General features: G+C 38.3%; 1 protein-coding gene across 1 annotated transcript; it reads right to left on the reverse strand.

Annotated features, from left to right (window-relative positions):
• Positions 1 to 205: 205 nt before the first annotated feature.
• On the reverse strand, positions 206 to 12,348 carry hic1 (hypermethylated in cancer 1). Its single transcript, XM_063016854.1, has 2 exons — positions 12,297 to 12,348; positions 206 to 2,542 (listed from the first exon to the last, which is right to left on the reverse strand). The coding sequence occupies exons 1-2, from the start codon at positions 12,346 to 12,348 to the stop codon at positions 357 to 359; spliced, it is 2,238 nt and encodes a 745-aa protein (XP_062872924.1). The 3' UTR covers positions 206 to 356.
• Positions 12,349 to 20,549: the final 8,201 nt, after the last annotated feature.

Consider the following 20,549-nt stretch of genomic DNA (forward strand, 5'->3'; position numbering starts at 1 on the left):
AAATCATCTCATTTTTGTTTTCAATTGACAGTTTGGCTCAAGGTTTCAATATAAAAAGTTGTATTATATAAATACTGCACTGTTGTGGCTGTGTTGTAAATTATAAATAACACCTCTCCTTTTACAAAAATACCTTTTACAAAAATGTCTATGTACTGCAGAATATTGTATAGAAAGGCACTTTAAGTCAATGCAGCCTGGGTGTATTTTGTAGTAGACAGTCTATGTCTTCCTGTATCTCAAGGTTTAGTCAGAGTTGAGGTGAAGGTTCAAATACTGTGGGCAACATACAGTTATGTGTCTCAACATGACCAGTTAAGTCTTGCTGCTAAAAGACAGATTTGGTGGCCCCCTCTCTAGCTGGGGGAGTATCGGTCAATGGTACGTGCTTCTGCAGGGAGCTGTTGTGAGGCGGGTGGCAGTGGCAGGACATCCATCTTGTCGTGGGAGAGGCCGAAGTGCTCTGCAGTAAGTTTGGACAGTGGGTAAAGGCTTTCTATGGCCTTGGCATCTGCCAGTAGCTGCTGGGAAGCCTGTGCAAGAAACTCTGAAGCCTTTTCTTGTTTTAGACCCAGTTGTTCAGCTGCATACTTACTTAGGGGAAATATGCCCTCTGAAAAGTCCATCTTCAGCTTACCATCAGATAGAAGCCCCCCGCCAGCCCCTCCAGTGCTGTGCATCTTCATGTGACTAATAAGGTTCCTCTGCTGAGCAAATTTGCCACCACACACCTGGCATTCATAGGGCTTTTCTCCAGAATGAATGCGCATGTGCTCAGTGAGCCTGTACTGACGAGTAAAGCGCATGCCACACGCATCGCAGGCAAAAGGCTTTAGACCCAGGTGGCTGCGCATGTGACGGGTCATAGTGCCACGCTGCGTGAACTTCTTTCCACATATGCTGCAGGGGTATGGACGGGTCAGCCAGTGGGTTTTCTCATGCTGCCGAAGGGTGGCTGGATCTTTGTAGGTCTTGTCACAAGAAGCACAGCGATAAGGGCGCATAATTTCCCCAATTCCTATAGGATGGAGATTGTGCCCTGTTTTATTTTCCAGAAAGGAGCTGTGAAGGCTGTTTGTACTGTTAAGGCTTCCAGGTCCATTGGTGTTGCGGGGTTTGTCAGTGCCATTGCTGTTGCTGCTGTCTAGCTCTCCCCCGTGGTTAAGGTCCTCTTCTGCATGGGTCTCCACATGAGCATTTAGTTGCTCAGAGCTGGGGAAGCCTTTGTCACAAGGTATGCACACATACAAATTATCTCCAAAACTCTCTGGTTCATAGGGCATATACCTTCCACGGGCTCCTGGGGGAGATGGCCTGCCCTCACTGCTGCCCGTTTCCTCACTGCCTGTTCCATTCTCATCCTCTCCATCACAGTTTACTGGTCTATCATAGCCTCCTTCTCTAATGTTTAACTTCTCCTCACCATTTTTGTGGTGATTTATATGCTGGTGGTGTGACTCTTTATCCTGTTCACCCATGCCCCCACTGTCCTCTTCATCATCATCCTCATCTTCATCCTCCACAGTGTAGGTTAATGGTTCATTCTTCACCCATCTGTAAATGCTAGAGCCATCCCTGATGCGTTCTCCGGGTTCTTCAGCATGTTCTGGGCTGGGAGGGCAAGGGTAAGTCTCCTGGCCCTGAGAGCTTGATCGCTGCAGGTGTGGGAGGTGGGGTATGGGGTTGAGGAGGGAAAAAGACCGTGGAGTGAGAGAGCCAGCATGGTGCACAGCTTCCGTTTTACCAGAACCATCAATTGGACTAATCAGGGGGCTTGTGTGTTGGCTCATTTCTCCCTCTTGCTCTTCATTGGGGTGACTCAGATTATGCTGGGAGCTAGGACTCTTCTTGGACAGGTCCAGGCCATATATAGGTGAGCAGTTTCTTTCAGCAGAGGAAAGGTGTAGACCTGACTGTGGTGGCATGGCTGCTTGAGTATGAGAGAATGGCTGTGGGCCCTGTGTGGGTATCGGTGCATAAATCTCTCCTAGATGTGGGGCCAGGAGGTGAGGGGGTAGGTCCTCCAACATTGGGCCTCGTGGTGCACCAGGAAAGCAAGGCTGGATTACTGGAGTGGACACCTGCAGACGTCCCCTAAACACCCCACTGGGCAAAAACCCTGGTGTGCGTTGTAAGTGATATTTTCCATTCCTCTTAAGTTTTTTCTTGCACAGGGCCACCAAGTCCAGCAACTGCAAATAGCTGGCAGCTGCCAGTACTGCCCCTATGTTGGGCTCTGTGGGAGAAGTGGGGTCACTTTCACTTAAACGTCCTGTATAGATATAGTCAAGGATGACTCGGAAGACACCTGGACTCACCATCTCATGGTCCAGGTTAATAAGGTTGTCATGGACAACAAGGGACTTAAGGTAGAGGCTACTGGCAGCCAGGATGTTCTTATGAGCACGAAATAGAGCATTTTGCACCACTATTATGACATCACACAAGAAGCCCTTGGTGCGTTGCGTGTTTAGTTGCAAGAGAAGGTGTCTAGCATGACTTGGGACTTCCATGGCATCCAGCATCTGCTTCAGTCCACCACCTGAAAAAGTAAATTATAAGACATTACACAAAAATCTATGTAAACTATTTACAATGACTTAGTTGCCAAAATGACAAAAATATAGCAGAAGACCAGAAAATGACAGAAAACAAAATACTAAAGTGACACTTTAATCCAGTATGTTATGGCTTTTTCAACTTACATCATTTAATAATTGTGAAGTGTATTATTAAGATACAAAAGCCTTGGTCTACTGTAATCACTGTAATTCTGTTAACAAAGCCAGGTGATATAAAAATTATACACTGCACTGCCTCTCAAGCCCCAATACAGTACATGTTATAGCTTTACCCTGTCATTGCAAAAATTAGTACAGTGGACACTTCACGTACGGATTTAATTGGTTCCGAAGGGCTGTTCTTAAGTCAAAATGTTCGTTAGTTAAACCTATTTTTCCCATAACAAATAATGTAAATAGAATTAATCCGTGCCAGACCTCCCAAACCACCCCCTTACCTAACCTTTCTAATGTCTTAAATGGTCTTTTTTGTTATAAATACTAGTGTATTTTCCCTTAAATCTTAAATTATAGATTAGACATTCCTGTAATAAACAATAACAACAATACACAGTAGTACTGTACATAAAAACACACATCACATTTCAGTACAGTACATGTGCTGTACACCATAATAAATTTCCTTCTTTTTTTATAAAATGTATCTACCAGAAACAACAATAACTCTCATATTTCTCTATTATTTCCTTCTTTATTTCAATAGTGTTGTATTTTGTGGGTGTAGTTGCATGAAAGAAAGAATACTTTACTCAGCGATTTCCTTCTTCTCTCTCACTCACTGTCCCCTCTGTCTGATACACAGTGACAGCTACTGGCAGGTGTAATTATACAACAACAAATAGTGATTTTTTTTCACTTTCTCATCACTGCACTTCCTCTGCACATTCTTTGGGGACATTTTAATATTGAATTTTACAAAATATAAAGAAAACACTGGAAAAACACCGTCCGCTGTCCGAATGTTCTCTCACTGTATATATATATAGAGAGAGAGAGAGACGGTTGAAGTGAACTTGTTCGTGATGTCACGTGTCTTGCGAATTTCTGTTCGTAATCCGAAATGTTCGTATGGTAAACCGTTTGTAACTCAAGGGTCTACTGTATGTCATTAAAAAAAATTTGATTCCTGCTCAAAAATGCAAATGTGTTTTTGAGCAGGAATCAAAAATTGAAAGTGAACTTTAGCTGAACAAAAATGAATACAATGTCTTTATAAATCCTTGTTAGAAACCCATGGCAAAAAGCATAGGTGGAAAATGACAATGTAAATGTGCTTTTATAATGCTGTCTCTCTGATAAAGCATTCCAGAGGTGGTGTGCAAAATTTTAAACAAAGTCCGACTGAAGGTTTCGCAAGTGTGATGAACAGCAGGTACAAACCAGTGGGACAAAAGTATGTCCCATAAAAGATAGAGACACTGGGCTCCTTGACAGCCCTGTCAAATTAAGAACTATAGACACATGTTTAGCTTTATCAGAATTACAGAGTTTAGGACTGGGACTCAAAAAGTAATTTATGTTAACATTTTCGTAACAAATATTTATCCACAATGGTCACCATATGTTTTAGATTTAAGTTGGATGTAATACTCACAATTATATAACAATTATATAAACCTAAAGCTCTACAAATCCACCAGGATCTGTAGATCAAACACATATTGTACTGGTACTCAACAGAAATGACAGAATAGATTCCCTATTGTTTAATTTTACATTTAGGAGACAACAGCTAAATAAAGGACACACTATAGTCATTCTGACCTTATGCTTACTTTGTTTATTCTTTTGCATAGAATTTGTTGAAACGATCTCTGAGGAATTTGGTTATCAATGTTACAGAGTGTATCGTCAAAAGTTAACAAAGCATGCTTTTTTTGTTGAAAAAAAAGATATGTATTATAATTTGTTACTGTAAATTTTATAATGCCCACTATTACTTTTAATATGGCAATTTAATTAAAATACATATGTTGCTTTTGACCTGTGACTTATCCTAGATATGTTTGGTTAATTTTGGTAGCAGACTTTGGTAATAGAAAATAATATGCCTGTATTTCATATGATTAGCTCATAAACAATATAAATAATATTTATATTGTATTACATGCATGTAGCATAGAGAATTAAAATTTTAAGGGTTACTAGTTAATAGCTTTTTTTTATTATTATTATTATTATTATTTATGTGTGGTAGTAAAATAAAATAGGATGAAATAGTTTAACAAGTGTCATATAATAGAGTTTTCCCAATAAGTAAGACAAAAATGTTTCCCAGACGGGTCTACTGGTAAGTTATGGCAATTCAGTTAAACTATCAGACCTCAGTAATATATTTATATCTGTTTCATTTGGAAACAAGAAAATGTTTAGATCAAAACATATGGTTACTGTATGTGATAGTGATTTTGTATTCATTAAAATGCCACCACACTTATGCCAATGTTTAAAAGAGACAGAGAAATATAAATTGTATTAAATATGATGGGAATTAGGCACTTGGGTGGCACAGCAGTCTATCATGCTAGCCCACCGGGTAAGAATCTCAGCAGTGCTATCCGCGTCCAGCCCGCTGTCTACAAAGACATGCTTGGCTATGTCTGAGGGGGGATGGCCTAAACCCGGTGATGGACTGGCAACCTGTCCAGGGTATTCATGGTGAAACCAGACCCTGCAACCCTGACCAGGATAAAAGCAGTTGATGAAAGTTACAAATGGTAAATTATGGGAACTTTTCATATAAATAGGTCATAATAAAGTATAGATTTGTATCTGGCAAATTGACTTTAAGCTTGTCAACCTGTAACCAGTTAAATGGCGGTCAAACTATGCCAGTGAAACTTTCTAATATTTACTACAAATTGTTATTTGGCAAAATGAGCAGGCCTTATTATTCTTCTTATTATCTGTCACTTAATTCTTTAAAGCTATTGTGGTTTAGCATTTTGTACATCAAAACATATGTTGGGACTGGTTGGCAGTAGTGCTCAATGACTTTAGTCATGAATAAATTGAGTCTAAAGCAGGCATGTTTAAAGTTTGGCCCATGCTCCAACTGCGGGCTGTGGACAGATTTCATCTGGCCTGTAGCTTTCCTTCAATTATAGGTGGCATTCAAAGCACCATTATGTTACTGCAAACTAACCAAAAACATTGTCAGCTCATTCACCTCCAAGTATATCTGTGAACAGACGTCTGTGGACAGTGTCACCTGTGTTACAGCAGCTTTTAATTTATACCAGGCCTGTTTTGAAGGTTCTTGGATTAAATCGGCCATACAGTCAAATTTCCCCTCAGCATAATGTTACACTTTGGGGGTTTTTTTTCCCCGACCTAGCCAGAAAACTTCATACCATGCTCTATGATCGGAGTAGTTGAACTAGCCTAATTTATGATTTAAAAAGAACCAGCTATATTCAATAATAATCACTAAAAAGAAATTATGAGATCATGCAATTAGATTAAATTACATTATAGAACTTTATACACCACCAAATGAACAGGCTAATTTGCTGTATGTAGATTTTTAACCCAGATTGTCATAAAAGCTATGTGCTCCAATCTTTCAATCACAAATCATAGCACAGTTGCAGAAATAATTAAAGTTTCAAGATTGTTGTGACACAGATTTATCTTTAACAGTATGATTGAATGTTAAAGAATATACTTGAACAATTTGTCTGAACTTACTCTAAAATTTATTTTACTCTTAATTGTTGTTGCCCTATTGAACTAAAATTTAAATACACTACGTGGCTAGAAATATGTGGACACCTGTCCATGTTCTACTGGACATCCAATTTCAAAACCATGGGCATTAATTTTTAGTTTCGCAACATGCCATCCCCTAAGCAGGTCCAAGGATAGTTTTTCTCAAAAAAGTTGGCATATATGTGGGGATTTGTTCCTATTCATCCCAAGGGTGTTTAATGAGGTTAAGATCTGGAGTCCTTAACACCTAACTTATTAAATCATAAGACTCTTTTTCATGTACAGGGGCACAGCCTTTTTGGGTGTGATTAAACTTTGTATAGTTGTAAAAAGATAGATTAGATTAGATTAGATTAGATTAGATTAGATTAGATTAGATTAGATTAGATAGATCATTTTCCTATGTACATAAAAGCAACTTTAAACATATAAAGGCAAATTTAAAGATGACTAAACTATCGGAGCCTCTCACTTCGTTTATGTAAACAAAAGAGCGGTGATACACTGTGGACACAGAAGACCCGCCGCGGGAAGAATGACAGAAGCCGGTAAAAGCGCTTCGGCGCATATCATTGCGCGCTGACAGAAACTAAGTGACATATGTAAATAAATTAATATATAATTTTCACGGTAATAATGTATACAGCACTGTGAGCATTGCCTAACAATATCGCAGACAACAAACCGGTCCCAAAGAAAAAATCACGGCTCATTCTCTGGCTCTATATAAGCTCGCGCACCTGCCGCAGCACAGAGCGCCCGTGCGTCTTCTCCCGCGCGTTTGAATCAAAATGAAGGAACAGAGCATATAACATAAATAATAGTGAAGGTGAACTGAAAGGAATACTTCAGTTACTCTACATTTTCAAATGATTAGCCTCTGAATGTTGAATGTTGGTCCACAGTCATTATAACATGCACATGTTTTATTTATCAGGGCCTATCCAAAAAGTTTACATAAATTAGGTTCAATGTATGATGCTATGGTGTAAAACTTTTGAGAGCAAGGTTGCAACCAAATCTTACTGCAGACTATAAAGTAAAAACAAATGTTTGTATAGTTTTGACTTACATGTCCTGAAAGTGTTTGTATTTTTACACCATGAGCTTAGAGGCTGCTGTGCAAGCCCCTGCTCCTGCCCTTTCCTTGTCCATGTAGTCATCAAGGTGTCAATTTTGGAACAGGGGCATTTTAATAGCTCGATTGAAGCTCGATTGACTGGGGAGAGTGGCAAAGAGAGGGCTGTTTCATGTTAAATTAGACAAAAATGTTTTTACACAACCAAATTTATAATCTTGTATTTATAAAGTTGCTTTATGTATATATTTTTGACCCAGAATATTTTTGTCATTTTGTCATTTTTTAGTTTTATTAGTTTTTTTTTTTTATCTAAAGACTGCTGTATGTAAACTTTGACTTTAACTGTATCTGCTGTATTCTAATTTCACACTAAAGTGACACACTTCAATCAGATAAATCTATAACATTAATTGTTATATTCAATTCAATTGACAATATTAATTGTCAATTGAAAAAAATATTAGAATTGAAATTAAAAAGGGACTTAAAATTGTAGAAAGGGGCTTTACTGGCTTTCTATTTGTAGGGGGGGAAACCCCAAATGAAAAAAATTTAATTTTTTTTGAATGAGTTTTGAAATTTTCTGGTTTGGTAAGGAGGTTTTCAAGCAAGTCGTAGTCAAACAGGGCAGCACAACTATAGATTTTCTAACTTCTAACTTGATTGTTTCTAAATATGAACCAGACCAAAATAAATTCAGAACAATCAGGAAAATACATACATGTTACACTGAATGTGCAGGCTATTCTTGGTAATGGCAAAGCCTAATACATCCGCTCTATTCTGTGTCAGGCTCTCATAAACTGAGTTAGAAAGGGAAGTGGTAGCATAAGTAAATCATGTTTAAAAAGCTTTGTTTGAACATCATGCATAAACACTTATATCCTCCTGTACAAGTCTGCTGTGCGCTGTACGACCTGGGTATTACTGATCGTTCTCTTCTGCAGCCTAAAATAAACTACCATTAATTACATGAAATACATAACATGAAAAACACACAGCTCTAATCCTAATCCTAATAATTACTTTTTATCCCAACAGTGTTTACCTTACTGAGGCACCTTTAGTAAACCACTTAGTACATCTACATGAAAAGAAGTAAAAAACAAGCTTGGTTTGTCCCTGTTTTTCATCTGTATATAAACTAACAGCTCATTTAAACTATATAATGTGTTATTTTTAAATTATCAGATTTAAGAAAATCTGATTGTAACAAATATTACAATGTGTATAGGAAACATGCTAAGGATCTACAAATCTGCATTTATTAAATGTGTCAATAATCATTTATTCATTGCCTGTTTTACCACCGCTTTATCCTGGTCAGGGTCACGTTGGGTATTAATTAGGTGAAAGGCAGGTCGCCAGTCCATTACAAGGCAGATTCACACACACACACACACACACACACATTCACACACAGAGAGACACACACACAGCTTTAACTGGCCAGACTGATTGTCTTTGGACTTGTGGGATTAGACCAGAGCATCTGGAGAATACCCACGGAGAGAACATGCAAACTTCACACAGAAAAGACTCTAGCTGTCTGGCAGGGGAATCAAACCCATGCCCTTCTTGCTGTAAGATGAGAATGCTACCCACTGTGCCGACCTGTGTCAATAATCATATTAGGCAATATAGGCAATAGTCTGGGTGTGAAATTCATTTGCTATATTTGGTATGGAACATGGTCTCTCCTTAGGACAACCCGTGGGTGCTATTTTGGATGACTTGGTATTCAATAGGCCTTGTGTTTTGTCTGCGCTGTTACTTGGCTGGTTCCGTGTTGAGACAAGGGTCTAAAGTGAGGGGTTTAAAGTGCACCATCCCTCTGACTTTCTCTGTCTCTTTCTCTCTCCCTCTCTTGTGCTCTCTCTCACTCTCGCTGTCAGCTCTTTACCACAAATCCATCCTCCCTCTGAGATTTAGTTTGACCTTACTTCAGTGCATTTTTAAAGGATAACTTTATTTTACTAGCATGTCAAGCAATATCCAGTTCATTGGCCCTTTTGCGTATGTTTGTTCGGAAATGTATGTAGCCAACATGATCGACCGGCGACCTGTCTGGGGGTTTTCCTGGCTTTCAGTCAATGAATCAGACCCACCACGACCCTGACCAAGATACAGCTATGGCAAAGCAGACAATAAATGAATGATTTTAGCCAACATTTAGCTTAACTGGTGATAAAATAGGCAAGTTAGGCAGATACAAAAGAAGAAACCGTTCTATTTTGTATTTAGCATGAATACAGATGATGTATTATTTGACATTTTATAAGAATCACAAAACAACTTACATACAGTATCTCAGAATTACTAAATTTACTACAATTTCAGAATTACACTATTGCTTGTTGATGGATTTTTGAATCCTATGTGTCTGTCATGTAGAATAGCAGCAGGTGGTCATTATTACAACGACATTTACCTTCCCGAGCAAAATGATGTTTAAACACTTGAGAGTACCACCACAGTGAAATGTTAGTTAATGTTTTTTATTTTATTTATTTATCACCTATTAAATGTATCACTTATCTGAAGTGCATATGCTACTTTGACAATACATACATAGTAACAGCTTTTATTTGTTATGCATACTTGTTTTTAAGTACTGGATTGTTTTTAATGTTCATAATAAAAGATTATCATAGGATTCAATCTTAACTTCATAACGCACACAGGTAACAAGTGTGATGTTCTCTGCCTTGAACATGTCAAGAAAAAAATTATTTGTTTTAAAAAAAACTGTGCAATTTCATGAAATAATGTTTTTCTCTGTATTTATGATTGATCATATATAATCCAGAGTAAGGGCATTGTGTTTCGTTCATCATAGGTGTAATAGTATTTTGTTACTTTGTACAGTTTAATATTAATTAGATTTAAACTATAATGTGACCTCACGTTAATCTTTACAATAAAAATTAATAATACGATTCAAAGCACTGATAAATTAAGATTTATTTTATTAAGAAACAGACTGTTGTGCGTTTGATGCAGTGATTTGATTTAAAGACGAACTTTTAAACAAGGCTACCTGTTCAAACCGTTTAATGCGTAAAACACAATCGCAACCAATGTTTCCTTTAAACTATTTGTTTCATGCTGTTAATACTCATACATTTATACATCCATTTCTAATGATGTGTTGAAAAAGGTAAACATTTTGGAGCGCGTTTTTCTTCGCACCGACACAGCAAGTTCACTCAGTACCGCCGCTGACACGGTCCCATACCGGCTTACATTTCATCTTCATCACAAACATTTTAACATTATCTTATTTCTAACATCATAACGAAGTTAAACAGTCTCTTAACGTTTTATATCTGGAAAGGATTTTCTCTGCACTGTCTACTCAGAATCTCTTTACATCTTGTCGTTTTGCGCCTCTGTGTTGTTACTATGTGTTGGTTTTACATATTTACCTTTACCATTACAGATATAAAAGAATTAGGCATCTGGCATGCAGGCCAGAAAAATACATTACACACAGTCTTAGACAACTTTAAACACCCCTGGTCAAACTTCATGTTTTGTTGATCTAAGTTTGATTGCAATTTTCTTTTTTATTTGCTCTATTTAATATATTGTAAGCAATAAAACACCTTTTGTATGTCACATTTTATATTTTAGATGTGTTAAATTTAGCAGCTAGGCAATAATACATTAAGTATTAAAATAATTAAGAGTTCCTTGTGGTGGTGTTATCTTCACATGAAAAAAATACACCATGCTATTTTAAATAATGATTATATTGATCTCAGTTCCCCATATTTTCCTAGCTGTTACAAGTATTAGGTTGCACAGTGTTTAACGCAGTACAATCTCTTTACACAGAATCTTTTACATTACTTCTGTTTGAACTGAGCTAAAATGCCATTAATTCACCATCACCTAACTTAGGGCAGATAGTCTAAGTAACGTCATTGTGCCTGCCATGAGGAATTCAAACAATACATTCTTCATTATCCCTATAATTATGCTGATAAAATAGACAGACCAAAAGTAACTTGTTAGATGCGCAAGTGCTTTAACAGAAGTGGCACCAAAATGTTTTAAAGGTAACATATATCCAATTTATCAAAACATATCATTATTTTACCAAAGCATATAATAGATTTAAATTGCTGATATTACAGTATTTTATACAGGCCTGTCAGTGATAGAGCAAATCAAGCGCATGAGTATAGCTTTAGATTAGACTTCTTCAATCTTTCATGTTCCTTTATTTCAAACCCCATTTTCTCCCTAATTTAGACCTATCATGTTCTTAATTCTAAATGCATTTAAAAGCAATACTAAGTTCTAATAAAACTAAGGGGGAAACATCCCGTGAAATGCATGTGCTTTAGAACAAACAGAAGTCTGTGCCTTGCCAAAATGATTTAAAACACCCAGTAGTCTAGTGTGCGCGTTGGGAGCCAGCATATGTTAAAATTGATATTTTAGCAAAATAATAAACCAATATAGCCTGAACAGTCTAAATACGTAGTACATAAATAATTCAGAATAATTGTCTTTAAAAAGAAACAATTGAATAAATGAATTAATTGACAAAAACATTTTCTGACTGAAGTGGCATCATTAAGTCTGTAAAGGGAATCACGTTGAGAGCGATAAAAAAAACGATCTTTAGTGGTTTTCAGATTGAGAATAAATAAAAACAAAACTTTTCTAACTACTCTGTAAAACTTTTAGTGCGTAAAGCCACAACAGAGATGCCATCTGGGGCATTTAAACCATCGGTTCGTTTTAGGGTGTACAGTGTGTAGAATACCGGTCTAATTATATATGAATTAATAAAACAAATCCGTGTATTTTACGGTCCATCGCATTACCCAAATCGCTCATAAAAATGTAAGCGCTGTCGGATAAATAGTACATATATACAGTATATGGATCGACTATATAAGCGTTACCTGGATACCCGAACTCTTCTGCCATCCGCTCCGAGTCTCCGGTAATGATCATCTCAGCGCTCTTCTGCATGCATTTCTGACGTCTCAACTCTAAACTGCCAGCCTCCAAAAAACCATGCCAGTTTTCCGCACACGACTGCCAACTTTTTTGTTATTAATTGCGATGAATGTTTTTCATAGCCCTCCCCTCTCTCTCTCTCTCTCGCTCTCTCTCTCTCACTCTATCTCTCCTCACTCTCCTCCTTTCTTTCTCCTCCTATAAATGTGCCCTACTACAGCATCGCTTTCCTCCAGATTTGTATTATTTTAGTAATTTCCTTGACTTTTTCTGTGTCGACGTCTAGAGCTGATGATGCAGTGAGTAAGTGAGTAAGTGTGATGTCAGATTGCTCTACAGTGAAACTCAAAGGTAAAAGCAAGGGCAGGAACTAACAGTGACCCCAACTTGAACTTCACAACACGCTGTTGCTTAGCCTTAAAGAGACAGACAGGCCTTTTATTTAACATCACGACCGCACAGTTCTATAGAAAGACATCAGAGGGAAATTAGAACAAAGCAATGAAGCAACTGATCACTCAGAAACTGGTTAAAAGACTTAAAATAATTCTATTTTTATAACTAATTTCTAAGTATGGTTTATTTTAAACAAACAGTTCAAACGTTATAAAAGCCATTCTTAGACAAAAAGAACACTCAATTAAAATGCTTAAATGTGTTAACTCATCCTAATTTATTACTCATCCTTATTTTTATGAAATTTTAATCATTAATTTTAAAGAGGAGAATGACATTGGTTGGCATTAATAGAATATTAACCCTCCTTCTACATGCATTCTAACAATCTGTTGAGCTAAAGTCAACCTTTTGCTGTTGATAACCCCCTTCCCCTAATACATTACATTAAAAATGTACACTTATGTAAGCTATATTTAAGAATTTCATTGTACAGAGTAACTGCTGTTAAGTCTTGAATAAAAAACTCTTGAATCTTGAATTATAATAGGATTTAGTGAGTGTGGCAGGTTGGCACAAGTACATAACTTGTCTTAAAACTGTTTGGACAGTGAAAGCAAAAGCTTTTCACTTACTCACAAATATAGAGCTTCCATTGCTTTTAAAGGAATTACCCAAATGTATGGTATATGCGTATGAGTAAAAGCTGCCAAGGTACCGCTTTCACCCTCACAACTCATGTCCCCGCATCTAACTAATGAACAAAATAATACAATCATTATGTATAGTTTTGTTCTGTTTTATAAAGTTTCATATATTGTATTCTGTTTCATTTTAAAGCATATCTGGATTCAGAGCAAGGCTGTAAAACCAAATTAAACATTTTAATAAGGTATAGCTGGTATTTTAGGCCTTACCTGATATCTATTTGACACTTTATTGCAATGATTAAACATATGTGTTTTTTATTGCAGAAATATCAACATCACCCAGTGAACACATTAAGGTTCTAAAAAATGTCGTAAATGATGTGAGGTGTGAAACTATATATTTTTTTACAGTTAAAATCTATAAACAACCTGTTAAAACAGCAGTGATTGGTTACAAATGAAGAAGATCACTTCTATTTAAAACAGTTTAAGATGCTTAACTATTTAGAATGCTTGATTATAATTGGGGTTGCTAGATTATTTATTTCAAAATCAAAAGTGGGTAGTACTGTTGCCGCACAGCAAGAAGGTCCTGGGTTAGATCCGGGTCCTTTCTGTGTGGAGTTTGCATGTTCTCCCCGTGTCTACGTGGGTTTCCTCCAGGAGCTCCGGTTTTCTCCCACAGTCCAAAGACATGCAGTCAGGTGAATTGGAGATACAAAATTGTCCATGACTGTTTGACATTACACTTGTGAACTGATGAATCTTGTGTAACGAGTAACTACTGTTTCTGTCATGAATGCAACCAAAGTGTGTAAAACGCTACAATCCTAATAAAAAAAATTTTTTTTAAAGTCACTCGTCAGTGTTCTGGCTCTGTAACTGTGCTCCAGCGTCTTTATTCCATGGTAACAGCGCAGTGAATATTGCTTAAACATTCACTTCACTACATGACTATTTATCTTTAATGTTATAGCCTACATTTTGGTGTCTTTAATCTAGCTTAACATTGTCTCAGCCCAGATCGAGCTGTCTCGTTTCGGTTCTACCCACCTCGGAGTCATGTCTGACAGCCCGCTCGGGTCGTAGTGCAGTTTTCTCTCCACCTGATTTCCCTCAGCCACAGATATCCAAAAAGTCCGGTCCAGGTCGCTTATTACGGAGCGTTTTTACGCGCTCACTCTCCCGGTGCGCCGCGCGCTCTCTAGGGACCCGCACGTGCAGCGGCGTGTACGGGACGCTGATGAGTCGGTGAGAGCCGCTCTGTGTTTAGCGCGTTTACCTGCTGCTGACCGCGCGCACAGCGACATCTAACGGTCAGCGCGCTCTCTCTGAGCCGACCTGCTTTAGTAACAGCAGCACACTCCATCTGTGCACCACCACAACATCTAAACCAAATCCATGCTGTACATAAATAACACATGTAAAAAGTATTCCAGGCAGTCACTATATTAAATTTCACTAAATTACGTTGTAATGGGTTGTTTAATTCAAATTCCAAAGACGTTTATTCCACATTTAGTTTCACCTATGCTCTGAAATTAATAATACATATTTATTGTAGTGTTTTTACCCTAGTATGCTATAAAAATAATTTAATTTAGTTTATTCTATTAACATTTTGGTAATTATTTTGTTGTTTTGTGTTTTGTCCACATAATTGACGTGGCTGACTAGATGATGTCCCTTCACTAAAAATTTCTTGTGACACCTGGTAAACTGTCTGCTTTCTGACCCTGGATGCTTATCTCTATATTTTCTGTTAAAATTACCTCACTGTGCCGCTCAGGTGGCGCAGCGGTAAAAACACACGCTGCAACCGGAGCTGGATCTCGAGTACGTCGTATCGCATCCAGCTCTGCCGTACCTATAGCGGCTATATGAACAACGATTGGCCTGTTGTTCAGATGGGCGGGACTAAAGTCGGAAGTGGGACTCTCTCTGTAAGAATGGTGCAGTTGCGACCTCTGCTGGCTGATTGGAGGCACCTACTCGGAGATGAGGAAGGAGTGCTCTTAGGGTGTGTCTCTCCGCACGCAACGCTAGGTGGCGCAACACTCATCAATGTGTGGGTGGCAAGATGCATACGGCTTGCTGCTCACGTGTCGGAGGGAATGTGGGTTAGCTTTGATCTCCTCGGTCAGGGCAGGGATCGGCAGAGGCAGAGAGGATGCGTGATGCAAAATTAGGCAATTGGACGCGCTAAAGGGGAAGAAAATGCATTAAAAAAAAATTTACCTCACTGTATCATAGTGTGTGAACTGCCCTAGGAGAGAGAATTGCCCCAGATGAGGAGTGACGTTCCTTGTGTAGAGCTTGATTCAATAATTGTGGACGACCAGAGTAGCCTGTCTCATTGTGACATCCAGTTCTTATTTCCTCACTATCTCTTATCTTTTTTATGCATTTTTACAGCATTTTCCTCCCAATTTACCGCACTCAATTTGTCTTCCACTGCTGAGGGATACCCGATTGCATCCAAGGAGAGCACGTCGCTGTACACGCCTCTTCCGACATGTGCACAGCCCTCCTCTTCTCGTCCCCTCTGTCAATCAGGGTCATTACACAGCGTATAAAGATCCCGCCCACTCATAGTCCGGTCCCCACCCTGCAGATACGGTGGCCAATTAGTATCTGCTGCAGGCACTGTCATTTATGCCCGCTAGATGGCGCCCAGCTGACCAGTGGCAACACCAAGTTTCGAACCGAATAGTTCAGAATCTCTGCGCTTGTGTGCTAGCCGACACTATACCTTTTCTATCCACTTTCTCCATAATGTGTTGTGGATGTTTTCTTGTCTTTCATTTAACACTCTGTTTGTAATAATTTGACCGCTTATTCATTTGCAATTGTCCCCCTTTTTGTTGGTGACTTTTTAGATCTACCTTGATTAGATCTGCAAATGGGTTCTATCTCTATTCTTGCAGGTGTGTGGGGATCTGCCTCCACTGCACTCAACACGCACATCTTAACAACACCTGCACTTAACATGTGTATTCTCATAACACCATCAGTGTCCATCACCACTGCATTCAACATGCGCATTTCTATACCATTTCCACTGTTCATCACATCTGCGTTTTACATGCACATCCTTACAATGTCCCAAATGTTTAACACTACTGCACTTAACATATGCACTTTGGCCTTCCAGCATGTTTTTAAGAAAGACTTTTTATTTGTACATGTGATCAACAACAAATTAGTCAAGCTTTAAAGTGCTTTTGTCTTTAAGGTGCTTTTGTCTGTCAAGCTTTTGTCTTAAATGGCAACGATGTAAAGCTTGCTTGACTGTGGATGGTGACACCTGTGTTTCAGCAGCTTCTTATTTATAGTAGACTTGTTGGTTGGTTGTTTTTACATTATATGTGAGGGAATATTTCCTAGCATAAGTTTTTCCAATCTTGGCTTAAGGACTATTATTTTATGTACAAATCCTATTTCTGGAATATTGTTGGGACATTTTGTAGAATGCAATAAAGAAAGAATCTGTGTCATTCTTTTGAACATTTATTTAACTGACAGAAGTACACAGAAATAATTTCCAATGTTTTCACTTAATTTGATGTCTGCAACACACTCAAAATAAGAGTGAAATAATATATATATACATAATATTATGTTTTTAAACATTCCATAATAAGCAGATAAATTGGTAACAGATGAGGGTATCTTGATTGAGTAAACTGATGAGCTGATAAAACTGGCACTTAACAAAATCAAGAAATGCAACCTGAAACAGTTATGCAAGGCAAAGCAAGGCAAGTTTATTTGTATAGCACTTTTTATACACAGTGGCAATTCAAAGTGCTTTACATAAAGAAAATTAAAAGCATTAATACAGTCCTGAGATCTGGAACCTCAGAAAGGCGTTTTTGCAAACATAGTTACAATTAAAAGAACATGAAATGAAACCAGATAGAACACCATGCTTTCATTTTATGCAGAAATGTTGCTCTGGGCTAGAACAGAAAGACTAGAACAGTGTTCTGTTTTCAGATGAGTCTCTGTTTCAGTTTGTTTTTTTGGTTTTTTTTTGTAAATGTTAAAGAACAAAAGGACCATCCAAAAATACAAAAGTCAGTGTTTGTCATAATAGTCTGCATGGCATGGGTGACTTTCATTTGTGTGAAGTTATTGGATTTCAGAAAGATATATACTGCCATGAAGACAGCATCTTTTACCAGGACGTCCGCGGTTATTTCAACAAGACACTGCCAGGTTTTATTCTGCATGGGTTACAACAGCGTACCCTTATAGACACAGAGTGCATGTGCTTGACTGGCCTTATTGCGGTCCACATGTGTCTCCATATGAAAATGAATGGTGCATCATAAAGAGGAGATACAGAAAACTACAGACTGTGGAGCAGCTACAGTCTTGAAACAAGCAACAGTGGGCAAAAATTACATCAGTTACCAAGTTTAGGAGTGCAGGCCTAAACTTTCACCTATAGTGAATACAGAGTGATTATTAAGACTGTAAAGGAAGGAAGGAGAACTCTTCAGGGTGGCTTCTTTTTTGTGCTGGGCAGCAAAAGCCCCAATTTTTTATTTATTTATTTTTTTTAAACAAAAATAAAAAGCCTATGGAGGAAATGGGGAGGAGCTGGTTGTGAGTATTCTTCACAAAGAAAAGAAGGGAATGATGGCTAAATATAGAATGTTATCCTTTTCATCCAAACTTGTTATTCCATTTTAGGAGTGCAGGCCTTACCTTTAATTATAGTTTATAAAGAGAGATTATGAGACTGCAAATGAAGGTAAGGGAAGAATATTGTGCTAGAGTTTAGGGTGGCTTCTTCTTCATGCTGGACAGCCAAACCCCCAAAAGCTCCTTTTGAAATAGTACTAGCTGTTTGCAAGTACCTTTCTGGTGAGGCCCAAGAACGGCAATGGGAGGAGTGTTCCACTGTCATTCTTTAGCTAGGTAGATTGAAATTAGTTAGTAGAAGGCTTGTTTTTAAGGCCTTGTATCAAGAGAGTTTGTTTCTTCAGATAATGTGGCTTGTTTTAATAGATGGGCCAGACTGTGTTACCTTATTTAGGTTAGTGAGGTAGAAGAGGTTGGAACTGAATGTTAGATTTTTTTGTAGCAAAGGATCATGAGTATTTGCGAGTCTGGAGTTAGATACCAGCTTAGGGTTGTGATGGTGGAAAGAAGGACATATCCGGTGATTATTTGCATATTTGCAAGTTTTTGGGAGGGAGGATGAGTATCTGGTGGGTAATGTGACTGGAAGGCACAAGCCTACTGAAGGCACTGGTGATGGGATGCAATGATGAAGGTAAAATGCTGTGGTTGTTGAAATGCTGCTCAATTAATTTTATTGCATGTGGAGGTGCTTATATCTGATCCAAAAGTGGTAAGATAGAGCTGTAAGAACAGGTTTGATGGTTGCATTTGGTAGATTTGAAAAGCTGCAGGGTTGATTGGGAATCCCCTCTGGGTTGTGGTGGGTCTGGTTTTACCAGGAAACACTGAGCGCAGGGCAAGGAATACTAGAAATTAATTACAGCGCATACAGAGTCCTGGCATCGTCTTGCTAAAATAATCATGGACTTACCAGGAAACTATGTCACCTTAATGGCAGCATGTGTCTCTCTAAAATCCCGATATATGCCTACATGTCAATGGTACCTTAACACAAGTCAACCATGGTATGGACACTGATGCATCAAGCTCAAGCCCAGCAAACTCAGAGGTGTTTCTAGATAGAATTGATGTACAACATTATCTTTGTGTGATAGAGTTACAGGTTGCATTTCTTGATGCAGAGGTGGACTGTGTTAAGTGACAATGGTTTTCTGAAGTACTCCCAAACCCATGTGGTAATTATTACAGTAGCATGATGGTTTTTCATGCATTATTTCTAATCTTGCATTGAGAAATGTTCTTTCGAACTGATATATTTTCTGACACAAACTGATGACCCATCATTGCTTGTAAAGACTGATCCTTTGGTGAATACTTCTTTTATACCTAATCACGATCTTCTTACCTGTTACCAATTCACCTGCTTATTTTGGAATGCTGTAACTTGCATAATTAATAAACATTTTACTCTAAATTTGCTTCTGTCCCAACTTTTTTTTTTTTAATGTGTTGCAGGCATCAACATCTGTGTTTCTTTTTACAAAATACAATAAAGTTGATTAGTAAACACATTTAAAACATTGTCTTTCTACTTTTTTGAATAAAGATTAAAGAGAATTAACAAATTACAGTTTCTTCTTTTTACTGCATTTTACCAACTGTTTTACCAACTGATTTGTAGATACAGTGTATCACAAAAGTGAGTACACCCCTCACATTTCTGCAAATATTTCCTTATATCTTTTCATGGGACAACACTATAGACATGAAACTTGGATATAACTTAGAGTAGTCAGTGTACAGCTTGTATAGCAGTGTAGATTTACTGTCTTCTGAAAATAACTCAACACACAGCCATTAATGTCTAAATAGCTGGCAACATAAGTGAGTACACCCTACAGTGAACATGTCCAAATTGTTCCCAAATGTGTCGTTGTCCCTCCCTGGTGTCATGTGTCAAGGTCCCAGGTGTAAATGGGGAGCAGGGCTGTTAAATTTGGTGTTTTGGGTACAATTCTCTCATACTGGCCACTGGATATTCAACATGGCACCTCATGGCAAAGAACTCTCTGAGGATGTGAGAAATAGAATTGTTGCTCTCCACAAAGATGGCCTGGGCTATAAGAAGATTGCTAACACCCTGAAACTGAGCTACAGCATGGTGGCCAGGACAGGTTCCACTCGGAACAGGCTTCGCCAGGGTCGACCAAAGAAGTTGAGTCCACGTGTTCGGCGTCATATCCAGAGGTTGGCTTTAAAAAATAGACACATGAGTGCTGCCAGCATTGCTGCAGAGGTTGAAGACGTGGGAGGTCAGCCTGTCAGTGCTCAGACCATACGCCGCACACTGCATCAACTCGGTCTGCATGGTCGTCATCCCAGAAGGACGCTGACGCACAAGAAAGCCAGCAAACAGTTTGCTGAAGACAAGCAGTCCAAGAACATGGATTACTGGAATGCCCTGTGGTCTGACGAGACCAAGATAAACTTGTTTGGCTCAGATGGTGTCCAGCATGTGTGGCAGCGCCCTGGTGAGAAGTACCAAGACAACTG

This window comes from Trichomycterus rosablanca, chromosome 20 (genome assembly GCF_030014385.1).
Source record: "Trichomycterus rosablanca isolate fTriRos1 chromosome 20, fTriRos1.hap1, whole genome shotgun sequence".
Taxonomy (NCBI): Eukaryota; Metazoa; Chordata; class Actinopteri; order Siluriformes; family Trichomycteridae; genus Trichomycterus; species Trichomycterus rosablanca.